Here is a 19,925-nt window from a genome sequence, read left to right on the forward strand (position 1 = left end):
CTCGGGGAATGTGGCAATTGATGCATTGCTCCTCAAATAAGCCCTCTCAGCATGAAAGCCTTATGCATGTTAACAAATGCATAAAGGATTGGGCTCTATGTTTGTATGCAATGTGCAATAGAAGAGGCCTTGTCTACCCTTGCAAGTTTCATCGCCAGAAACCCAAAGAGCATTCACACTGTGATGCTGCAGAATCATAGAGCTGGAAGAGACCTCAAGAGATCATCAAGTCCAGTCCCCTGCCCAAGGCAGAACCAAAAGTCGCGACGTCCCCCCATTTTTAGCAACAAAAACCTTCTACCTCCACATGAGACTTTTGTCTCTCCCCCGCCTTTATTGTTGACAGTCATGTAGTGTGCAGGTTTTTTGTTGAGTCTATTGGCCTCCAGCATGTTTCCCACAATGCCTGATTAGCCACTCTGGCCAGTGCTTTGAACTCTGCTGCTCTGCAGAGAGGTACACAGGTGTGCCTCTCCCACCTGCAAATCCCAGGAACTTGAAAAATCCATTTCCCTTTATCTGGGTCATAGTGTATTGGTGCTCTTGGTGTCTTCTCAGTGAGCCAGGGGTGGGTATCGCTCAAAACACTCTCCTGCTTGGAGCAATGCAGAGCTTTTGGATCTTATCCATGTGTGGGGTGAAGAATGGGTGAATCACAGTGACAAGTGACCTGCAGGAACTGGGGAGAAGTACAGTCTCCTTTCTCCAGCCCTGTGTGAGAAGAGGTGCAAGCAAGACACCCTACAATGCAGAGCCAAGGTAAAGGAACTCCGATAGGCATACCAGAAGGTGAAGAAGGCAAACAGCCCATCTGGCACTGCACCCAAAACATGCCGTTTCTATAAAGAAACCTGCTGGTCACTCGGGGAATTAGCATTTTTGGTGCTAGTGCGCCCCCTTCTGGCTGGTGTCCCACCCAGTTACTTGTTCTCCTCCATTCTATGTCAGGGCTGACATCTCTCCCAGACCATGGGACCCTCCTACCTGGGTACTGGCCTACCACAGTGTCCCCACACGATGGAGTCCTCCCCCTCTGGGAACCCTCATTCCCCATATGCCCCCCTTGCCTCAATGACCCACTGCCAGTCTTCATCTACCACTGCCACAGGGGCAAACTGCAGTCTGTAATGGCCACTCATCACTGGCAAGGGGTTGTGGACCTGCTGCTTTGGCCTATCCTGGCTGCCTCTCTGCAGCCCTAATACTCTGAGGCCTTGCTTCAGGCCCTGCAGCCTGCCTGCCCAGTGCTTCCCCAGACCTGCCTGATTTCCCCCAGCTCAGCTTTAAATCAGGAAGTCTCTAGCTTCCCTAGCACCCAGGTCCCTCCTTCTCCATAGCAAGAGTAAGTTGCGCCGCTCCATGAGACTTTATTTATACTCCCCACAGCTGGGCCCCAATTGGCTGCTATCTGCTGCAGCTGTTGGCTCCATGGCACCAGCCCTTCTCCAGGGCTGGGTTTTAACCCCTTAAAGGGCCAGTGTGGGGCAGATGCCCTGTCACAAGACCCCACGCCCACACCCAAGGAGAGTGTGACTACTTCCCATAGTACTTCCCATAGCACAGAGACATCAGAAACACTTGTCCCGGAGACCCGGAGACGGATGTTATTGTTGACAAGGTGGAAATGGACGAAGGGCTTAGGGTCAATCCGGTGGCAACCAGCGAGGAATTCTTCTCCAGTCCCAACGTTTGTGAGGCCTCTCAGCAACTGGACATGCAGCATGACGCACGGGAAGAGACGCAGGGCCGGTTGCTGTGCAGGCGGGGTGGGTGATGCAGTTGGGACCCTGCATGGCATTTAGTCGTTCTCCTGCAGCCGAGGGAGGGGGTCATGGGGTGCTAAGATGCACTACTGCAGTCGGGGTGGGGAGGGGATATATAGGGTGTTTAGTTGTTCCAGTGTAGCCAAGCAAAGAAGGGCCACAGTGGCCATTGCGGGGGGAGAGTTAATTGCTATATATTGCAATGGGATGGGGGTGGGGTGGGGTGGACTGAAAAAGCACAGGTGGAAAGTTGCTGTTGCAGCGGGCAGACGGAGGGGCAGAAAGTTGCTCTTTCAGCCTGGGCGGAGGGCAGTGGTGCAGTGCGAATGGAGGCCAAATCTCTGGGAACGGGCTAAGCCCTGCCTGGGTCTCCGATACGTCCATCGATGAGCACACCAATCTCAGCTGAATCTTGCTGGGCGATGGTGCCGAAGCGCTGCCTGACGTACTTCTCAGTTTTCTCACAGAGCTCCCAGGGCAGGGCTGCCGTTTCCCCGCGGCCGTGGTATGACACTCTCCCAAACCATTCCTCATGCGGCGCTGCTGGAAGCAGGGTGGCACGGAATTTAACTGCACAAGGAGCATGTGTTGCTGTTGGTGGTGCACATCCACATATGCCTTGGTGCATGTAACAACATTTATTCCACACATAGGAAGAAAAACTTTAGATAGCAGTACCACAACCCCCCCCAAATAACTTTGTGACCCCCCCCACAATCTTTTTTGAATCAGGAGTCAGACCCCTACAATTACAACACTGACATTTCAGATTTAAATAGCTGAAATGCCCCCGCTAGCACACAGCAGCTCAGCCCGGGTTTGCCTGCTAACCTCAGGAGTGATAGCTCTGCCAGAGCAACAGCAGCCTGTGGACCAGGGTAGGACTATTACAAACTGTTCCCATGTGCGCCTGCTCCACAAGTCTCCACTGTACTGTACACGTGCGCCATCGCTTGCCCCGCCACGGTTTGGAAAGCCCATGTCAGCAAAGCCAGCCCCTATGTCATCCACCTTTCCCCGAGCCCCAGTCCTACGCAGCCAAATGGGATTTACTGACATTTGCATACGTGCTGCTCTGCTGGTGGATGTCCCCGCTCCGATCTGATCTGCCACCCAACGGTAGCAATCGGGAGTTGCCAACTTCCACAAAGCAACGGCAACCCGTTTCTCCACTGAATGAACAGCTCTCATTCTGGTGTCCTTGCGCTGCAGTTCAGGGGCCAGCTCATAACAACAGTTCCAGGAAGGTTGCTTTACATGGTTGAAAGTTCTGTAGCCAGTGTTACACCCTACACCTGCATGACAATGCGATCCCACCACTCCGGGCTGATTTCCCTAGCCCAAAGTGATGGTCTAGGGTGCACAGGTGACCTGCGATAGCCCAATGCATTGCCAATTTGTCGTCGTCATTCTCATCCTCATCTGAGTTGTCGTCAAATATCAAACCCAGAAGTAGCTGTGCTGCAAGGCGCGATGCCTTAAGCGCATTAATCACAACATGGGAGAGAATTATGGGACCCAGGATTTCTCACGGCACATGTTGAAGTTTGCAGCAAATACTGACATTCAAGTAGCACGAAAGTAAGCTGGAAGTGCTGGGAAGCAGAGGTGGTTCCCGGGATGTATTCTCATGTTCCCAAAATGCACAGCACTATGTTGCGCACTCCCACGGTGCTTAGTGGCAGACCCACATTGCTTTGCTCTTTCTGTCCACAGGGGTGCTAACAATGTGGCCATGAAATGTTGACAATTAGAGACAGAAAAACTGGTTTGATTGGTTTTTACTTTTGGCAACTTTTGCATGTTGACAGCGCTTTTGTCGCCAAACCTGTGTTGACCTAGCCAGACTTCTGCTAGGAGTGGATATGAGTGGCAAAAGCTAGTTGATTCATGAGTGCGCACACAAAATTCCCCAGAGCCTAGATCTGGAAAATTCAGACACCAATGAAGTAAGCACTCATAAGACTCTCTTAACATTCACTCTGCGCCATTTACTGAAACATGGATCACCTATGTTGCTAGCTCTCTGCTGGCTCAGATAGGTAAGGCAAGGGATGTTAACCTACTCCATGAGGAGCCCGAGTGCCAATTCCACTTAATCTCTGCCTGGAAGGGAACACAGGCACATTATAGGAGGCTCCCTGTCCGACATGCGCACCTATGAGACAGTCCAGCAAAAATCCTGACCCAGATTTCTCTGCTGCTTGGCTTGGATTCTGTTTCGCCTCCCCCTTCCCTCCCCCTGCGCTGAAATAAATGACAGGACGCCAGCTAGTCAGCTGCATTGACAAACATCTCCACTGAGCAGAGCCGGGCTGGGTAGGGAAGATGCTAAGGGGTGGGATCCGTTTTGCTTTGCTTCTCCAGATAAAGTTCGCTGCCTAACGCAGCTGGCTGCTTGTTTCCGTCCAAGATTACAAATTAATTTCATGCTTGAATGTGTCACAAAAAGCCTCTTGTTCTTCTTCCAAGACTCAACCATGACTTGGAAATTCATCCCAGTAGTGGTGTTTTTTCCCCCTTTCCTTAATTGCTCTTTTCAAAGTTGACTCTGTCAGCCACGCACTCTCCTCCCCTTCCATTCTCCACTGCTGAAGGACAATTACTAATGTTCCTTTCTATTGATTCTAATTAGCGTTTTGCATGAGGGAATATTAAACCGTGAAACTGAAGTGATACTTGCTAGTAGGACTCAGCCCACGTGTTAATAGGATTAACAGGCAGGAGTGTCCCAAAAGACTCAGGGTATTTTTGGGGGGCTTATTATACAGGAGATAATTCCATTTTTGGACCAGAGGGTAATGCACATGACCAGGGCCCTATCAAATTCATAGCCATGAAAAGCACATCACAGACTGTGAAATCCGGTCTCCCCCATGAAACTGTGACACCCCCCCCCCCAATCCTTTTTGAATCAGGAGTCAGACCCCTACAATTACAGCACTGACATTTCAGATTTAAAATAGCTAAAATCATGACATGTATGGATTTTTTAAATCCTAGGACTGTGAAATTGACTAAAATGGGCTGTGAATTTGGTAGGGCCCTATGCACACATGTGGATTTATTACCCACGATGTGACAGCACTGCCAGCCAAAGGTCACCGGTGGAGATCGAACATGGGTTCTCTACTGCTTGAGCTAAAAAAGCAGCCATTAGAAGAAGACAAAGACCTGCATCGCCAGGCCTACCAACAGCTAGTCTGCCCTCTCCCCTGTGCACTGCAGCCCGGGGGTTACACCAAGGGGAAGCTTTGGAGAAGAGTTTAAATCAAAACCCCAGTCCCAAAACTAGGAGAATACATGGCAGGAGACATGGAGCAACTCAGTGGCTCCATGTCTAAAGAAGCGGGGGCCTGTTCAGAGATGAGTCTAGCATCACTTGCTTTTTTTTCCCAGCTCTATCAAAGGTTATACCCACTCGCCGTGCCTGGGAGCCCCATCTCACGGGGGTTATTCAGAAGAGTCTTCTGATGCTCTGCAGTCACATTATGCCCCCAGTGCAAGGCGGCGGCAGTGCAGCTGTGCATTCCCATCTAAGGGGAGGTCTGACCGACACCGCCCTCTAGATCCCTGTCCCCCTTTCTATTCTCATCTCTCGTTTCTCTGCCCCACTCCTCTGCTGGTGCCAAGAGCTACAGGGCTGGGTGGCCGGGAACGTTAACTGTATTCTCTCAGACATGACGTCATTCCACTAGGCCTTGGAGGGAAAATCTCTCCAGGGACAGACATTTGGGGCAATGTGCCCAGAGAGCACGGTTATTGCTTTCCCATTAGCCCTGGGCTAGCCTCCCCTCCCCAACTGTTCACCCCCTTCCCAGCTACCGGTACCTTCTGTGGTGAGGCTGCCAATGAAGAGAGAGGAGGTAGTGACATCTTCAAATGACGTGAAGGGGCTGTTTGGGGTTGGGGAGTATTCACTCTCAGTGTCTGCCCAGTCCTCGCAGGTCCTCTCGTCTGACTGAAAAGACAAACGGGGAAGGTAAGACTGCTCTTCCCCGTAATCTTCCTGCAAGAGAAACTCTCTGTGCCTAAATCAACTCAGCCAGTAAACAGGGCATAAAGCAAAGATTCTGAGGATGTTGGGTGCGGGGGAAACCAATATGATGTGCGAACAGAGCTGATCTTTCTGAGGCAGATTCATTCAGGCAGAGTGGAGATATTTACATGAGCTAGGAATGAAATTGCAAGGAATAAACATGTTCATGCCCCGGGGTAGATAATAATGATGTTCCAGAGCAGGTGTAGCCAACCTGAGCCTGAAAGGAGCCATCGTTTACCAATGTACATTGCCAAAGAGCTACAGTAATTTTTCAGCAGTCCCCATCGGATGCCTCCTCTGCCGTCTCCAGCATCTTTTGCCCACCAGCAGCCCCACCAACCAGTGCCTCCTCTTCCTTCCCTGCTAGGGTTGCTGGTATTTTCTGGGGGGTTTTACCAGTCAGAAGCCACAAATACTGGACTGTCCAGACTAATACCGGGCACGTGGCAACCCTATTCCCCGCGCCTCCTTCCCACTGCAATCAGCTGTTTCATGGCCCTCCGGAAGCTCTGTGGCGGAAGGAAGGAGTGAGGGCGCAATACGTTTGGAGGAGGAGGAGGTGGAGCCAGGAGTTGAGCACTGGAAAGTTGGCACCTATAGCTGCAGCCCTGGAGTCAGTGCCTGAGCACGGAGCCGCATGTTAATGTCAGAAGAGCCATAGGTGGCTCTAGAGCCACAGGTTGGCCACCCCGACTCCAGAGGTTCAGGAAGAAATCTCTTCAATGGGATTTCACCTTCAAGTGCTTTCTGGAGGCTTTCAGAATACCTTTCTTTGAAGCATCCAGAATTGGCCAATGCCAGAGACAGGACACCAGATTAGAAGGACCGGTGGTGTCTTCCAGTATAGCAAGAAGGCAGAATACTAGCCCATAGGGACCGTCCATCATTCCACTAAGGCAGGGAGGTGAGATACGGGTCAAAATGGATCAGTTGCTGGTGGAGCAGGGAGGGATAATACCAGACCAGATGGACCACTGCTCTGTACCAGAATGGCAGTCCGTACGTTCTTACGGACCATGTAGAGCTCATTGAGTCTTCATCTCTGGAGGGCTGGGCCTCTTTTCCTGTGGTCTGCGGCATAAGCCATTCAACCCTGTCTCAGGAGCCAAATGGCTACCAACAGGTCTGTGAACTAACGGTCCAAGTGAGAATTCCAGATGCTCCCTAAATCGCTCACCACGAGAGAGAGGTGGAGCAGACTCCACCTTTTCTGGGATGCTGAGGGACACTGGTGTCATCACAAGGGAAATAACCCTGCGCTGGATCTCACCTCCTGGCCACAGCCATGCGACAGCCACTCCTCACGGTATCGGTCAAACCCACTGGAGCATCTAGGAGAGAAGGGATGTTACTCAGGGATGGAGGTATTCTTTGCGAGACACAACTAGCAAAAGCGGCCAGGGTTCAAGCTGTAGCGATCAGGTGACCATCTGATGTGGGTGGCATTGTTTGCATCTCAGTGTGAGAACCCCAGATGCGACCACGAAATGAGCCTACTGCGAGGACTGGAAAGAGCTAATCGTACAAGGTCCCTATGGACGCTGGGATTCCAACACAGCTGTGCTGGAAGGACCCAAACTTTCCTCTTTGTGGAAGACAGAGAGGCAGAGAAGCAGGACTATATATAATAGATATATAATGAGTTTGAATTTCCATCCTCTGGACTCTGCCAGGGGGAGGCCATGAACTCCGCCAGTGGTTTTTTTTTTTCCAGCAACATCTGCACAGGAAAAGCAACATATTATAATAATAATACTATACAGCACCAAGAAAACATCAGCTAGTGAAATCTCAACAAAAACAGAGTGAACTGAGCTGAACCCTGGCCTTAGGAAAGTTGCAGGGTATCACTGAAGAGTGAATCAAAGGCTCTGCCAATACAAGGAATCCACCCCACAAGGAGACCTCTGGGGAATTCAGATCCCACACGGTTCCTCTGATCCACTGTGCAGAAAGGTTGCTCCCAAGGAAATTAGGAGCGCTAGACTAGGACTTTGGGGACATGGCTTAATCCCTGGATGTGCTACCAGCTGCTTGTGTGACGGCAGGCAAGCCACAGCATTTTTTTCAAAGGGGTTGAGCTCCTTTCGGAAATCAGCAAGATGTTGGCTGACCAGCTTAGGGCTTCTCGACAATCCCACCCTAACTCGCTGGACGCTGCAGCTTCCTTGCGTGTGAAATGGAGGAGTAATACGAGGTCCTCTCGAGGTCCCTTCCAGTCCTATTATTCTATGATTCTAATACAGCCTTTCTCCCAGCCCTTGACTGTCTTGCCTATTAGGACTGTATGCTCTGAGCGGGCCGATGTGCATGCATGGCCCTGGGGAGAAATGCATCTTACCCAGGGCCCCTCAGTGCTCCTGTAATACTACTAATCTTAGCACAGTGGAGTTTCAGAGCACCTGGAAGATCAGGGCTGCCTGCAGCACTCGTTAGAGATGGCCTACAAACGGATTGCCATGAGCACCAAGGTTTCAGACCAGCCGGGCCCAGACCTGACCTGCCTTTGTCTGGGTTTTGTTTTTACAACCAGCCCCACTCCTCTCTCCAATGGAAGATTTTCTCATCTGGAGCCACTGACCAGGTGACGGTCGTTTCAAAAGAAACGCCCATAGCTGGGGGTCTGCTTCAGCCTCAGCCCAGCGGGGGGCAAAGAACTGAGGATTGATGCCTGCCTAATGGGCTAGTTTGAGGGAGGGGGCCAGGGCCATTCGCTGCCCCCGCTGTGTCACACAGACCCGCTTGCACCTGGAGACAGAGCTGTTTCACCAACTCACGAGCGTGAGCCGGGAGGACGGCGATACAAAGCAGAGGCAGAGAGGAGGAACACGGCTTCCTGCAAAGCCCTACCATCAGTCAACCCCCTTTCTGCCAGAGGGTTAGGGTAGAGACTCCTCCTAGCTAGAATCCTAAAGCTGGAAGATACCACAGGAGTCATCAAGTCCAGCCCCCTGCCCAAGGCTGGACCAGTCCCAACTAAATCAACCCAGCCTGGGCTTTATCAAGCCGAGACTTAAACACTTCTAGGGATGGAGGTTCCACCCCCTCTCTAGGGAACCCATCCCAGGGCTTCCCCACCCTCCTAGGGAAAAAAGTTTTTCCTAATATCCAACCTAGTCCTCTCCCACTGTAACTTGAGCCCATTGCTCCTTGTTCTGCCACCCGTCACTACTGTGAACAGCCTCTCTCCATCCTCTTTGGAACCTCCCTTCAGGAAGTTGAAGGCTGTTCTCAAATCCCCCCTCGCTCTTCTCTTCTGCAGACTAAACAGACCCAACTCCCTCAGCCTCTCCTCGTAGGTCATGCGCTCCAACCCCTTTAGCATTTTGGTTACCCTCTGCTGGACCCTCTAGAGCGCTGTCGGGAATGAAGAAGAGGGCATTAAAGGACATGCTGTCCCTAAGCATCCTGGCGTCTCCTTGGCATGAAAAGCTCGGCACAGAAGTGCTGGATCTGTGTTACTGGGTCCCCTCCCCTGTCACCAGCTCAAAATACATCCTGTCTCACTGGAACCTCATTCAACGGCCGCATGCTCCTGATCACCATGCCGGCGAAAGGAGGCAGCCTATTTAAAGTCTGGGATGGCACGCACAGCCCCAAGACAACCCCAGTCAGAGCCTGGAGGATCCAGGCTGACCTCTCTGGAGACTGGATGCCACTATCAATCCTCGGGGTGGGCACAGTGCTGACAGGCAGGCCCCCTGACGACATGTTGCACTTCCAAAGCAAGGGGATCCTCGGCCCCCAACTGTAGGGCCCAGAAGGGAGCTCAGCCTCCGTGACCCATTCAGCCTCCACCCAAAACCTAAAATCAGCCGGGGGCAGCTCCAGCTCCTTCCTCCACCTCTCTCTGCCACTTGGAATCAGAGGAATTGGGTCTGGAAGAGACTCTAAGAGGTCCAGCCCACCCCCCACGCGGAGGCAGGACCAAACGTAGCCCCCCCCCAGCAGGAGTTTGTCTGGCCTGTTCTTACGGGGAGGAAGGCCGGGGGAGGGGGGTGGGGCAGACCCTGCCCATAGAAGGCGGCCTGGTTTGCAGAGCAGCAGGACCGGCAGGCCACACTGCCTCATGTGGTAGAGCCAGGAGCTCTGCTTTCACACCTTGCCATGCCAGCTGAGGGCCCTGTCAGTAGGGCTGTCGCTGGGGGGAGGGGTGCTAGGCCTGGGGCAACCCCCCTCCCCAATGCCCCAGGTGTGGGGCCCAGGACAACTTCCTCCCACCCGCTGCAAGCCCCATGCCCGTCTTGCCTCTGCTTCCACCCTACTCTAGCCCTTCCCCCAAACTTTGCCCACACCCCATCCCCTTGCCTGAAGCTCCCTCCCCCGAGCAACGCGAGCCGGGGGATTACCAGGGGACCTGGTGCGGGGATCTCCCCCCACACACTCACTGCAGCAGCCGGCGCTGGAGTGACCCAACAGCCTGCTCGGCTCTGCCACCCTCTCCTAGCCCACTGGGCTCTGCTTCACCATAAGAGCAGGAAGCAAAATGCCCCGGCCCCACGGCGCTCCCCTTCGCCCTCCCCCCACACACACTGTGGAGAAGGGGAGAGCAGGGGGCTGGGAGAGGGCAGCGGAGCAGGCTGCTGGGTCACTCCAGCTCCCACCACCGTGGTGAGTGTGGAAGGGGGGACCGACCTCTGCTGCTGCCCCACAGGCATGGTCCCATCCATAGGACAGCTGAAGTGGCTGCTGCAGCGACCCCCAAAGCCTAGGACCTGGAGCGGCCGCCCCAACCATCCTATGGACAGGCCGGTGGGTGCCAGTTATGGCAGCGAGGTGCTCTTGTCTCTGCCCCCCCCCCCCCCCCCCCCCCCGCCCAGGCTGCTTCCCTCTCTCACACGGTGCTCTCAGCTCATCACAACGAGAGGGGCCAGAGCCACAAAGCCCAGGTGGAGAGCAGGACGGGGCTGGATCCAGTTTGGCTCTGGAGCCAGATTAGGAATCCAAGCCCATTCCCGTCGCTTCAGGGCGTCCGATCCAGGGGGTTGCTTAGGCCCATGGCAGGGTGGGAGGGCCGTGGTGCAGCGCTGAGGGAGGCCGCCCCAGGCAGACAACAGAAAGAGACAAGCTCTGACTCCAGGCGGGTGTCCTGCTAATGAAGAGCAGACAGGGAAAAAGTAGGGGCTGCCCCTCTTGCCAAGCCCTCCAGGATCCTTCCACTGGCCCCCTCCCCAGGTGGGAAAGGGCATTGTTCCCAAACTGAGCACAGATTCCCAGACGTGTCCCGCACCCCAAACCCCACGGAAGCCCACGGGAGTTGCAGGCTCTCAGCACCGCTGTGCGTTGCGCTCGATGTGGCCGCTCCCACCCACACTAGCAGGACGACTGTTGGCAGAACTAGCTCGTGGAAGGGGGACAGAAAGAAGGAGGAACTGCCCTAATTGACATCTCGCTTCAAACAGGACGGCGTTTCTAGCACTGACACCGCCAGGGCCGGATTCACTCTTTTGGGGTCAGCGGCTATTAGGTTTCGTGGAGCCCCCCCTGGCTCTGCAATGGGGCCAAAAATGAGGGGTGCAGTGTGGAGGAGGGGCTTCCAAAGAGCAGGTTTGATTGGGAGGGAGGGTGCAGGAGGGAGCTGGGGGTGCAAGGTCGGGAAGGGAGGGTTGGTAAGAGAAAGGCTGGGGTTGGGGGATGGGGTCTGGGCAGGAGGTAAGGTGCAGGAGTGGGGTAGGGGTGCCGGGTCTGGGTGGGAAGTAGGGTGCAGGAGTGGACTGGGCATGGGGGGTCTGGGTGGGATGTAGGGTGCAGGATCTGGGTGGGAGATTGGGTGCAGGATGGGCGGGAGGTGCAGGGTCTGAGTGTAGGAGGCAGCAGTGGATTGGGGGCGCTTACCTGGTGCAGCTCCCAGAACAGGTTCCATGTGGCCCTGCGCTTGCGGACACCAACCCCCACTGCTCCCATTGGCTGCAATTCCTGGTGCAGTGGGGGTGTAGCCTGCAGGTGAGCACCGCTAGTGGTGATGCATGCAGATCCAGCTGCAGAGGGGGAGGGGAAATGGCAGCAGGCAGAGCTACTCCCCCCACGCACCAGGCAGAGCCCCTAACGCCTCTTTCATAATCAGCCCTGGACACATGGACACAGCCCAATGTTACCAGGGATTCTGATCCCCTTGTCTGCCCTTCAGTACACAACGTGCCAGAGAGCCTCCCCTCTGATTCCTGCATCTAGCTCATCATTTCCGGCCGAGCTGGAGCACAGTTCAGAAAGACACCCCCCAGCCCGTTCTGACTGAAAGATATCCAGTGCTGGGGCATCTCCTAGAGTCCTTGGTAAATCGTCTCAATGGCTAATTACACCCTTTCTCAAAAACACACATCTGACTTCTTGTCTCGCTTTAGCTTCTGGTGTCTGGATCTCCTGCTGCCTTTGTCTGCGAGGTGCAAGAGCCTTCAACTCTCAGAAATACCACCTACTTGTAGGCTGTGAACGAGTCTTACCCGTAAGATCTGGACCACATTAACACCTTCCCAACAAGATCCATGCACCGACTTTAAAAAGATACCGATACGGTTACAGGTCTCAGTTTAGATGAGGCCCAAGGTTGCAACTTGCTCTCCCAGCTACCGAAGGGTTGTCACCACTAGGACCCAGAGAGGAAATCCATCGGCGCTACCTCTGCAAGACGTGGCACCAGCTGCAGTTGAAAGTCCGCTCCGAGGTCATGCACGCATCACAGCTCTGATGCTGGAGACAGGCTGCAAGAAAAAGACACCACACTGGAATCAGGACAATCGGTTACTGTACATTACTAAACCAAGAGCCAAGGCGGGAGGGGGCGTGGCCAAGGCGGGAGGGGGCGTGGCCAAGGCGGGAGAGGGTGTGGCCAAAGGGAGGGGGCGTGGCCAAAGGAGACCACTCATAGACAGAGGAGTCAGTGCACCAACTTCGGGCTGCCATGAGTTTGGAAGTAAAGTCGGAATCTTCCTAGAAGGGATGGGATGATAATATTTCGGCAAGAAACTCCCCCCCAACCTAGATAACCCCCCCCCCCCAGACCTGTGGGCTGTGTCTACACTGGCCACTTATTCCGGAAAATCAGCCGCTTTTCCGGAATAACTTGCCAGCTGTCTACACTGGCCCCTTGAATTTCCGGAAAAGCACTGATGATCTACTGTAAAATCATCAGTGCTTTTCCGGAAAAACTATGCTGCTCCTGTTTGGGCAAAAGTCCTTTTCCGGAAAACTGTTCCGGAAAAGGGCCAGTGTAGACAGCACAGATTTCTTTTCCGCAAAAAAGCCCTGATCGCGAAAATGACGATTGGGGCTTTTTTGCGGAAAAGCGCGTCTACATTGGCACGGACGCTTTTCCGGAAAAAGTGCTTTTCCGGAAAAGCATCCTGCCAACGTAGACGCGCTTTTTCCGGAAATACTTATAACGGAAAACTGTTCCGTTTTAAGCATTTCCGGAAAAGGGTGCCAGTGTAGACGTAGCCGTGTTGTCTCCCCCTTAGACACAGGGCGAAGAAGGGAGGGAACACACACCGATTAAACCTCAGCTGTTGAGAACATTCCTACTTTGCTCCTGAAGATACAGCAGGAGTAGAGAGACCAGCCCAAGACTTTGCGGCAGGGTAGGTGGGGAGAGAGACATTCACTTGTCACCCGCTCTGGGAAGGCTGGGTGAGCAGGATCCCTCTTCTACCAGCCGCTGGTAAAACCCCCCCAGCTGTCTCTTTGGCGGCAGAGATTTAACAGCGTTTAACCCTGGCAGGTCCATCCATCCAGCACATTGCAGCAGAGCCCAGAGCTCGGCTTTCATCCACTGCTGCGACCCACAAACTGCTACCTGCGCACCTCCGTCCCCCTCTTCCTTCCCCTTTGCGGCCTCTATCTAACAGAGACAGCGGGGGGAGGGAGGGGGAAACTAGTCGACTTGACTATCTGATAAGAATTAGCTTATCGGAGAGTCGACTAGTCCTTTACATCTTTACCCTACGCCCCTCTGACACTCCTCACTCTGGCCTCCAGACCCACTCCTGCACTCAGCTATTCCAGTCCTAGTCCCCTTCTTCACAGAGATTGCTAGTTACGCTGGGTCGTGAACTCACACTCTGGTGAGGACAAGTGTCCTCTTGGGCACAAGTCCAGCCCTGCCACGCTCATTCCACTCGTGACCTACATTGCACCGAAATGCACATCTCCAGGAGAGAATCTAATACTTTCCCATCCGCTCTCAACTCCCCCCAGCTGTCAGGGGAAAACAAAGCAGCGAGTCTTAGGAGGTTTTTGTTAAATCGCAGAATCCTTATTTATGATCCGCTTTGCAGTCACCCTGCCTGCTGTTAAGATGGTTATAAAATACCCAGGGGATGCCGTTGAAATGCATAACCTTGGCATACTCAGGACAGGTTTATTCTCTGCCTGGTATTTATGTACTGCAAGACAACTTTCCCTGTGTGTGCGTGTCCTTGGTATCTATTTACCAGGCTCCTTCGGGAATTTGGGGGGCGGGGGGAAAAGGCAGGTTATTTGTTCAAGTTGCTCTCTCCACCTTGCTCTGAAAGGGTCTCGGGAACCAAGCTGCAACGCTTAGAATCATTATCCACAGGGGTGGGGGAACCGGATGGCATGGAAGAGGAGTAGCATCATGCCCTAGCTTTTCAGATATAGACACACATCCCAGGCACACTGCATCCCTGTCTGCACTACGGACGTCGGCCAGCACAGTTGTGTCGGGCAGGGGCGTGAAGAGGTGGGCTCAGGCAAAACGGAGCTTGGCCCAGCTGAGCTTGCTGGGGAGGGAGCTGGAATAAGCTATCCCATTGCTATACCCACGAGGCCATCCCGGCAAAGCCTTCCAGGCGCAGACATGGCCCTGGGCGGCTGGCGCTCAGCTCTTTTGAGTGCTTGTCCGTGTCAGGCTGCCAACACAAACGAGAGGGACAGGCCCAGCTGGAAGGAGAACAGCAGGGGGGCTGCAAACCGAGATGGAGTGGGGGTGGGGTACTGCTGGGATCATCGTGCCACAGCAGCGATCGGCCTCTGGCATTGCTATGGGCTGGGTCCGAATCCCAGTGAGCGTAACGAGCTTCAACCCCCCGAACAGAACGCTCGGCAGGTGTCGGACCAGGGACCTTCGGCCCCAAAACACAGGGCTGGAGCCCAACGAGAGGGCCGGGAGGCGGGGAGCAGGCGGCGTCCGACTCACTGGGCAGGGGGGTGAATTCCACGGCTGACACGCTGGCGACCTTGCTGGTGTCCAGCTCCACGCGGTGGTACTCGTAGATCGTCCTGCGGCGAGACTCTGCAACAGCGAGGGGCTGCGTGAGACGGAGGCGAATGCCCTGGGTACCCTGCCTGCTCCCAACCCACCTGGGATGAGCTGCGGAGCTGGGCTCATTGTGGGAACTGAGTCAGGACAGGGAAGGGTCCCTGAATCCCTGGAGTAGGGAGTGGCCTTGTATGCAAATTCCTAGCTGAAATGCTAATTCCTAGCTGAGCCCACAGGCCATCATCCCTGCAAGGGACATCAGTGCTGGGGGGCTGGGGAAAAGAGGGCAGAGTAGGAGAGCAGATGGAGGGATGTTTTCCTCTGCTCTGTTCTCCCTGCTTCACACGGGGAAGAGTTTGGAGCTGTTTGTCTTGCCTGCAGCCCCGCATACGCCTGAAAGCAACACGGGCCAGGTTCTCAGCAAACCTGGGCCGTGGCAACGCACAACTCCAAGACTCCCCTTGGCGGAAGGCACCTCCTCCGGGCTCCCCAGCCTCCTGGCTCTTATCCTAACAGGCTTCTCATGCTGCTCGTCCCCTGCTCGCTTCACCCTGCCTTTTCCTCTCTCCTTACCTCAGTCTAGCAGCCAGAGCAGGTGGGTCCAGAACCCAGAACCCAGGGCCCTGGGTGCTCTCTCTCTGGCTATGTCGCTGACTGGTTGTGTGACCTCAGCCAAGTCCAAGTTCCCTGGAAGCTGGGCCCCAAACTGAAGAGTTTCAGTGTCTATATTGCACCTCGGAGGGAGAGGGGGGCGGTGATCTCAGCCCTGTGCCATGGCAGGGGAAGACCAGGGGTCCTGGCCCAGCAGGACAGGGTGGTGAGAAGCCCCAGAGAGCAAAGAGGCGAGGGTCAGTGGCTTTGTCAGCCCTCAGGGAAACACCCCCAAGGGGTCTTCTGTGACCACCCCCCATCACAGGCCAGATGGCAAGTTCCATAAATAAGCTACAGCAACCGCAGCAGGTGCAGCACAGGGAGACCATGGTCAAGTTTCTCATTACAAAAAAGATGAGAGGCTGAAGCAGCCTTTTCTAAACACACACACACACACACTGCATGACAAGTACGCGCAACACACACACTGCCCATGTAACACGGCACGCAGGCAACATGCATCCTGCAACCACCTGCCGCTCGCATGATATGTACGTGCAGCACACGCAGACTGTGCAGTCCGCCGACATGCAACATGGCACCAGCAGCTGTGCAAAGCCAGTCGAGTCTCCGCCCGGATCGCGTGAAGGAGGAAAGGTCTCCTCGTCCAGCAGCGAGGCTCTTAGCAGGCCATGAGCCGTGGGCCAGTGGGACTCTGATGCGCCCCCCTCCACATTGTCCGTCCTCCCCCATTGCTGGCCAGCAAAGGAAGCCCCAGCAGCTGAGACCCACCTGGAACGACAGGGGAAGAGTTGAGGAGCATGAAGGCGTCGGACAGGCCGGCTTTGACGGGGTGCTGCGTGGCGCTGATCTCCTGCACCGACATGGGGATCTGGAAGAGGGGGAGAGAAGTGGCCATGAAACCTTGGGGCTCCCGTGTCTTAAGGGGCCGTGGCAGAGCGAAGTGCGAGAAAATGGTGACTTAGCTGAGGCACCATTGAGTCTGCTCCCAGAAGCCCATTCGAGGCTGCTTTAGACCAGCCTGGGCCTCTCCTGGGTTCATGCGTGTCTCTTTGGAGGTGCCCTAGGCCCAAACACCAGGGAATAACCAGCACAGCTGGCCAGGCGCTGCATATGGGACGCCAGCTGAGCAGCTGGGATGGGCCGACCTCTGGGTTAATGATTCTATGATTAACAGCAGGGACTGGACTGGCAAAATCCCAGTATAGTAAGAGGAAGGCCCGAAACAAAAGCCCATGGAGCACAGGCCTGGCTATCAATGGACAAAGCTTGGCTAATACAAAGCAAAGCTCTCAGAGCTTGGCGCAAACAGGGCTGAGAGCGCAGAACACTAACTGGGAATAGGCCCCGGTGTAGGACAGTCATTGGTCCCAGGTGCCGACTGTACAACAGTCCTTGGGACTGGTCGTAAGTTGAAAGGATGGTACCACCAGCTCGCTAAAACAGACCAGGGTCCCCACACTCCCCACAGATACCGACTCAGGCTCAGGAAAGGGTCTGATGACAGCTTGATGGATAGAGGTGTTCTAATCCGGGGGCGAGGAACATCAGGCCCAGGGGCTCCTGGACTTGCCTGGATCCGGCCCCCGAGTCTCAGGGCTCCCCTCCCAGTATTGGGGAGACTGTGAGGATGTTCCTGTGGGGCTGGAGCACACAAAGTCTACTAGCCTGGGCCCCCCACGGCTCTGCTGCATGAGGGGAATGTGGAGAGGGTCTTTCTCACTCGGGGGCCACGTCAGTGAGTTTGTTTTGGTTTTTTTTTTTTTGCTTCTCACTTGCGTGCAGCCCCCGACTGATTTTAATATGGGTCAGTGACCCCCACCCCAAGAAAGGTTCCCCAGCCCTGCTCCGATCGAACCACGAGGTGCAGGGGGAGGAGTGGTATCTAAGTAACGCCAGAGGGTGGCAACCGAACACATCAGGAGTGATGTGCGGCTCGTTGGTACCTGCGTAGAAAGCGGTGTCTTGGAGGGGCTGTCTTTGTCCGGCCTTGGGGGCCGTGGGGCCTCCCACTGACCAAGTCGGTCCGTTGCGGGGGTACATACGTGTAGCGGTTCGGGAGAGCCTACTGACAGCTATGGCTGCACTTTGTGTAACAATAAACCTGGCCGGGCGCCTCCGATCCTTATCTGATTGTGTGCCTTTTGGGGGCTCTCTTGGTGTCATCTCCTTGTGCAAGTTGGCACGGCCCACACGCCCGCAGCCGACTGGCTATCGTCACTGGCAGAACGGGACACCACGCCGGGAAATCCTGCCTACGACTCCCAAGTCAGGTGCCAGTCCGTAGCATCAGCTAACGAGCCAGGCTCTACAGGTGGGGCCATAGCAGGCCTGTAGCCCCTGCCCAGAGGCTTAGATGGGCAGGCTCCCTTTCTCGCAGGGGTTTGCACTAACCCAGCCCTGCTGTGGAGAAGGAAGGCAGCCATTCTCTTTGCTAAGCCTTCCCCATCCTAGCTGGGCCTCCCACATCCAGCCCTCCCCGTGCCCACCACCCAAGCCCCCACCCCCGTAGGCCTATCCCATTCACCGCCCCACCAGACCCCCCCGTCCCATCCTATGTGCGCCATCTCACCTTGGCTTGGAGTATTTGGCAAGCGTGACCTTCCCTGATCTTGCTGCCCGGCCCTGAGGATGCAGCGTCCTCGACAGGCAGCCAGCTAAGGCAACTCCCACGCCACCCGCGTGTGTTGCAGCACCTGCAATAACCACGCCCCCAGCACCTGGCCCCACGCACCTCCTTGTACCCAAAGACGATTCTCCCGTCACTGTGCAGAGCAGCCTGGAACGTAAAGCTGCCAATGTCCTCCTTCCCCTGCAGATAGACCTTGTCCCACTGCACCACAAACACCGTCCCTGGGAGAAAGAGGAGAGATCACAATGGGGCAGAGAGCAGCAGGGGAGATTGTACAGGTCATTTTCATCCCTGTGCACCAGTGTTCTCTCTTTTTTTTTTTCCATTTAATGTGTGGAATAAATTTTGTTCAGTGCACTGGGGCAGGTGTTGATGTGCACCACCCATAGAAACCCATGCAGCTGGCTGCTTATTAGTCTGCTAATCCGCTGGGCGGCAGCTGACTCGCTCAGCTTACAGGGAACACTCCCGGGTGCCATCACTCATCAGAAGGGGGTAAAAACTGTACCTGGATGTAGTCCTTTGTCTTAAGTGTACACATAGACTTAGAGCTCTTTAAAGATTAAGCTGTCACTTGGTACCATTATTTCTATTGTCTATCTTTATTTTCTTTGTAACCATTTTTAAGATCTATATTTGCTAGCAGTTAAGAAATAGAGCAACAGCCATTGTAACCATATGATTTATAAGCTTCTTTAATAAACCTGTAACTGTTTAAGTTTTAACCTGACTCCTTCAGTTGCTGTAACAGAACCAAGCACAATTTAAAAGAACTTCAGCCGGTCATAAGGGACAGATATAGGAAGAGCTTGGGCGTTTGGATGGTGTTGCTTCTAGGGGACAGATCCGTAGGGGCATCTCTCAGCCTTAACTAGGCTGCCCGCTGCGAAGGGATCCTGTATCCTAGCAGTTAAAATCTGAGATGTAATAAGCTCTTCCTATAAACTTTGGGGCGTCTGTCAGCTGTTGGCTGCCTGCTACGACAGGACCCTGGTCCTAGCAGTAAAAGACACGTCAGTCTCTCCTAGGCTGCCCACTGCGACGGGGCCTCGTGTCCCAGCAGCTGAAAACACACACACACACTGCCCTGACTATTGGCTGACACCAGTACAGCTCTGTCTCCCAACTCTGGGATTTCCACTTCCTGCATCTGATGAAGTGGGGATGTACCCACGAAAGCTGAGCCCCAAATAAAGCTAGGGTTGCCAGATGGTTTCAGAAAAAATACCAAAAGAAAAAAAAAAACACAACAAGCCAGGACAAAGTTTGTTGAGCAAAAAAAAAAGGACCAGAGAGTTGTTAAGCAAAAAACAAAACAACAACAACAACAAAAACACCGTGCCCCTTTAAAAACCGTGTGGTGAGGCTTTTTGGCCCTAACAGGCAGCCGGTGGCCACCCGCCATCTTGCCTCCCTGCACGGGGCTGGACAGGTCCCCTGCAGAACCCGTTAACGCACTAGGGTTGCCAAGCTGCCTCCATATTGAGCCAGACAGTCTGGGATTTTCGCCTCCTGGCCAGGAAAAAATCAGAAAGCACCGGACATTTTAGGTGTCCAGAATTTTCTGATTTTTTTTTTCCAGACAGGAGGCAAAAATACTGAACTATCTGGTTCAATACCGGACCCCTGGCAACTCTAAACAAAGCTGTTAGTCTTTAAGGT

General features: G+C 54.3%; 1 protein-coding gene across 4 annotated transcripts in view; it reads right to left on the reverse strand.

Moving 5' to 3' along the window:
- PLXDC1 (plexin domain containing 1) overlaps window positions 1-19,925 on the reverse strand; it is a 69,785-nt gene that overhangs the window by 13,629 nt on the left and 36,231 nt on the right. For all 4 annotated transcript variants that reach the window (XM_075911686.2, XM_075911685.2, XM_075911684.2 and 1 more), the window contains 6 exons: window positions 18,366-18,484; window positions 16,403-16,502; window positions 14,957-15,052; window positions 12,422-12,503; window positions 7,076-7,136; window positions 5,595-5,724 (listed from right to left, as the gene is read on the reverse strand). In XM_075911686.2, the coding sequence (XP_075767801.1) occupies window positions 5,595-5,724; window positions 7,076-7,136; window positions 12,422-12,503; window positions 14,957-15,052; window positions 16,403-16,502; window positions 18,366-18,484 (588 nt within the window). The remainder of the gene's footprint in view (window positions 1-5,594; window positions 5,725-7,075; window positions 7,137-12,421; window positions 12,504-14,956; window positions 15,053-16,402; window positions 16,503-18,365; window positions 18,485-19,925) is intronic.

Source organism: Pelodiscus sinensis, chromosome 29 (genome assembly GCF_052426305.1).
Source record: "Pelodiscus sinensis isolate ZL-2025 chromosome 29, ASM5242630v1, whole genome shotgun sequence".
NCBI classification, from domain to species: Eukaryota; Metazoa; Chordata; order Testudines; family Trionychidae; genus Pelodiscus; species Pelodiscus sinensis.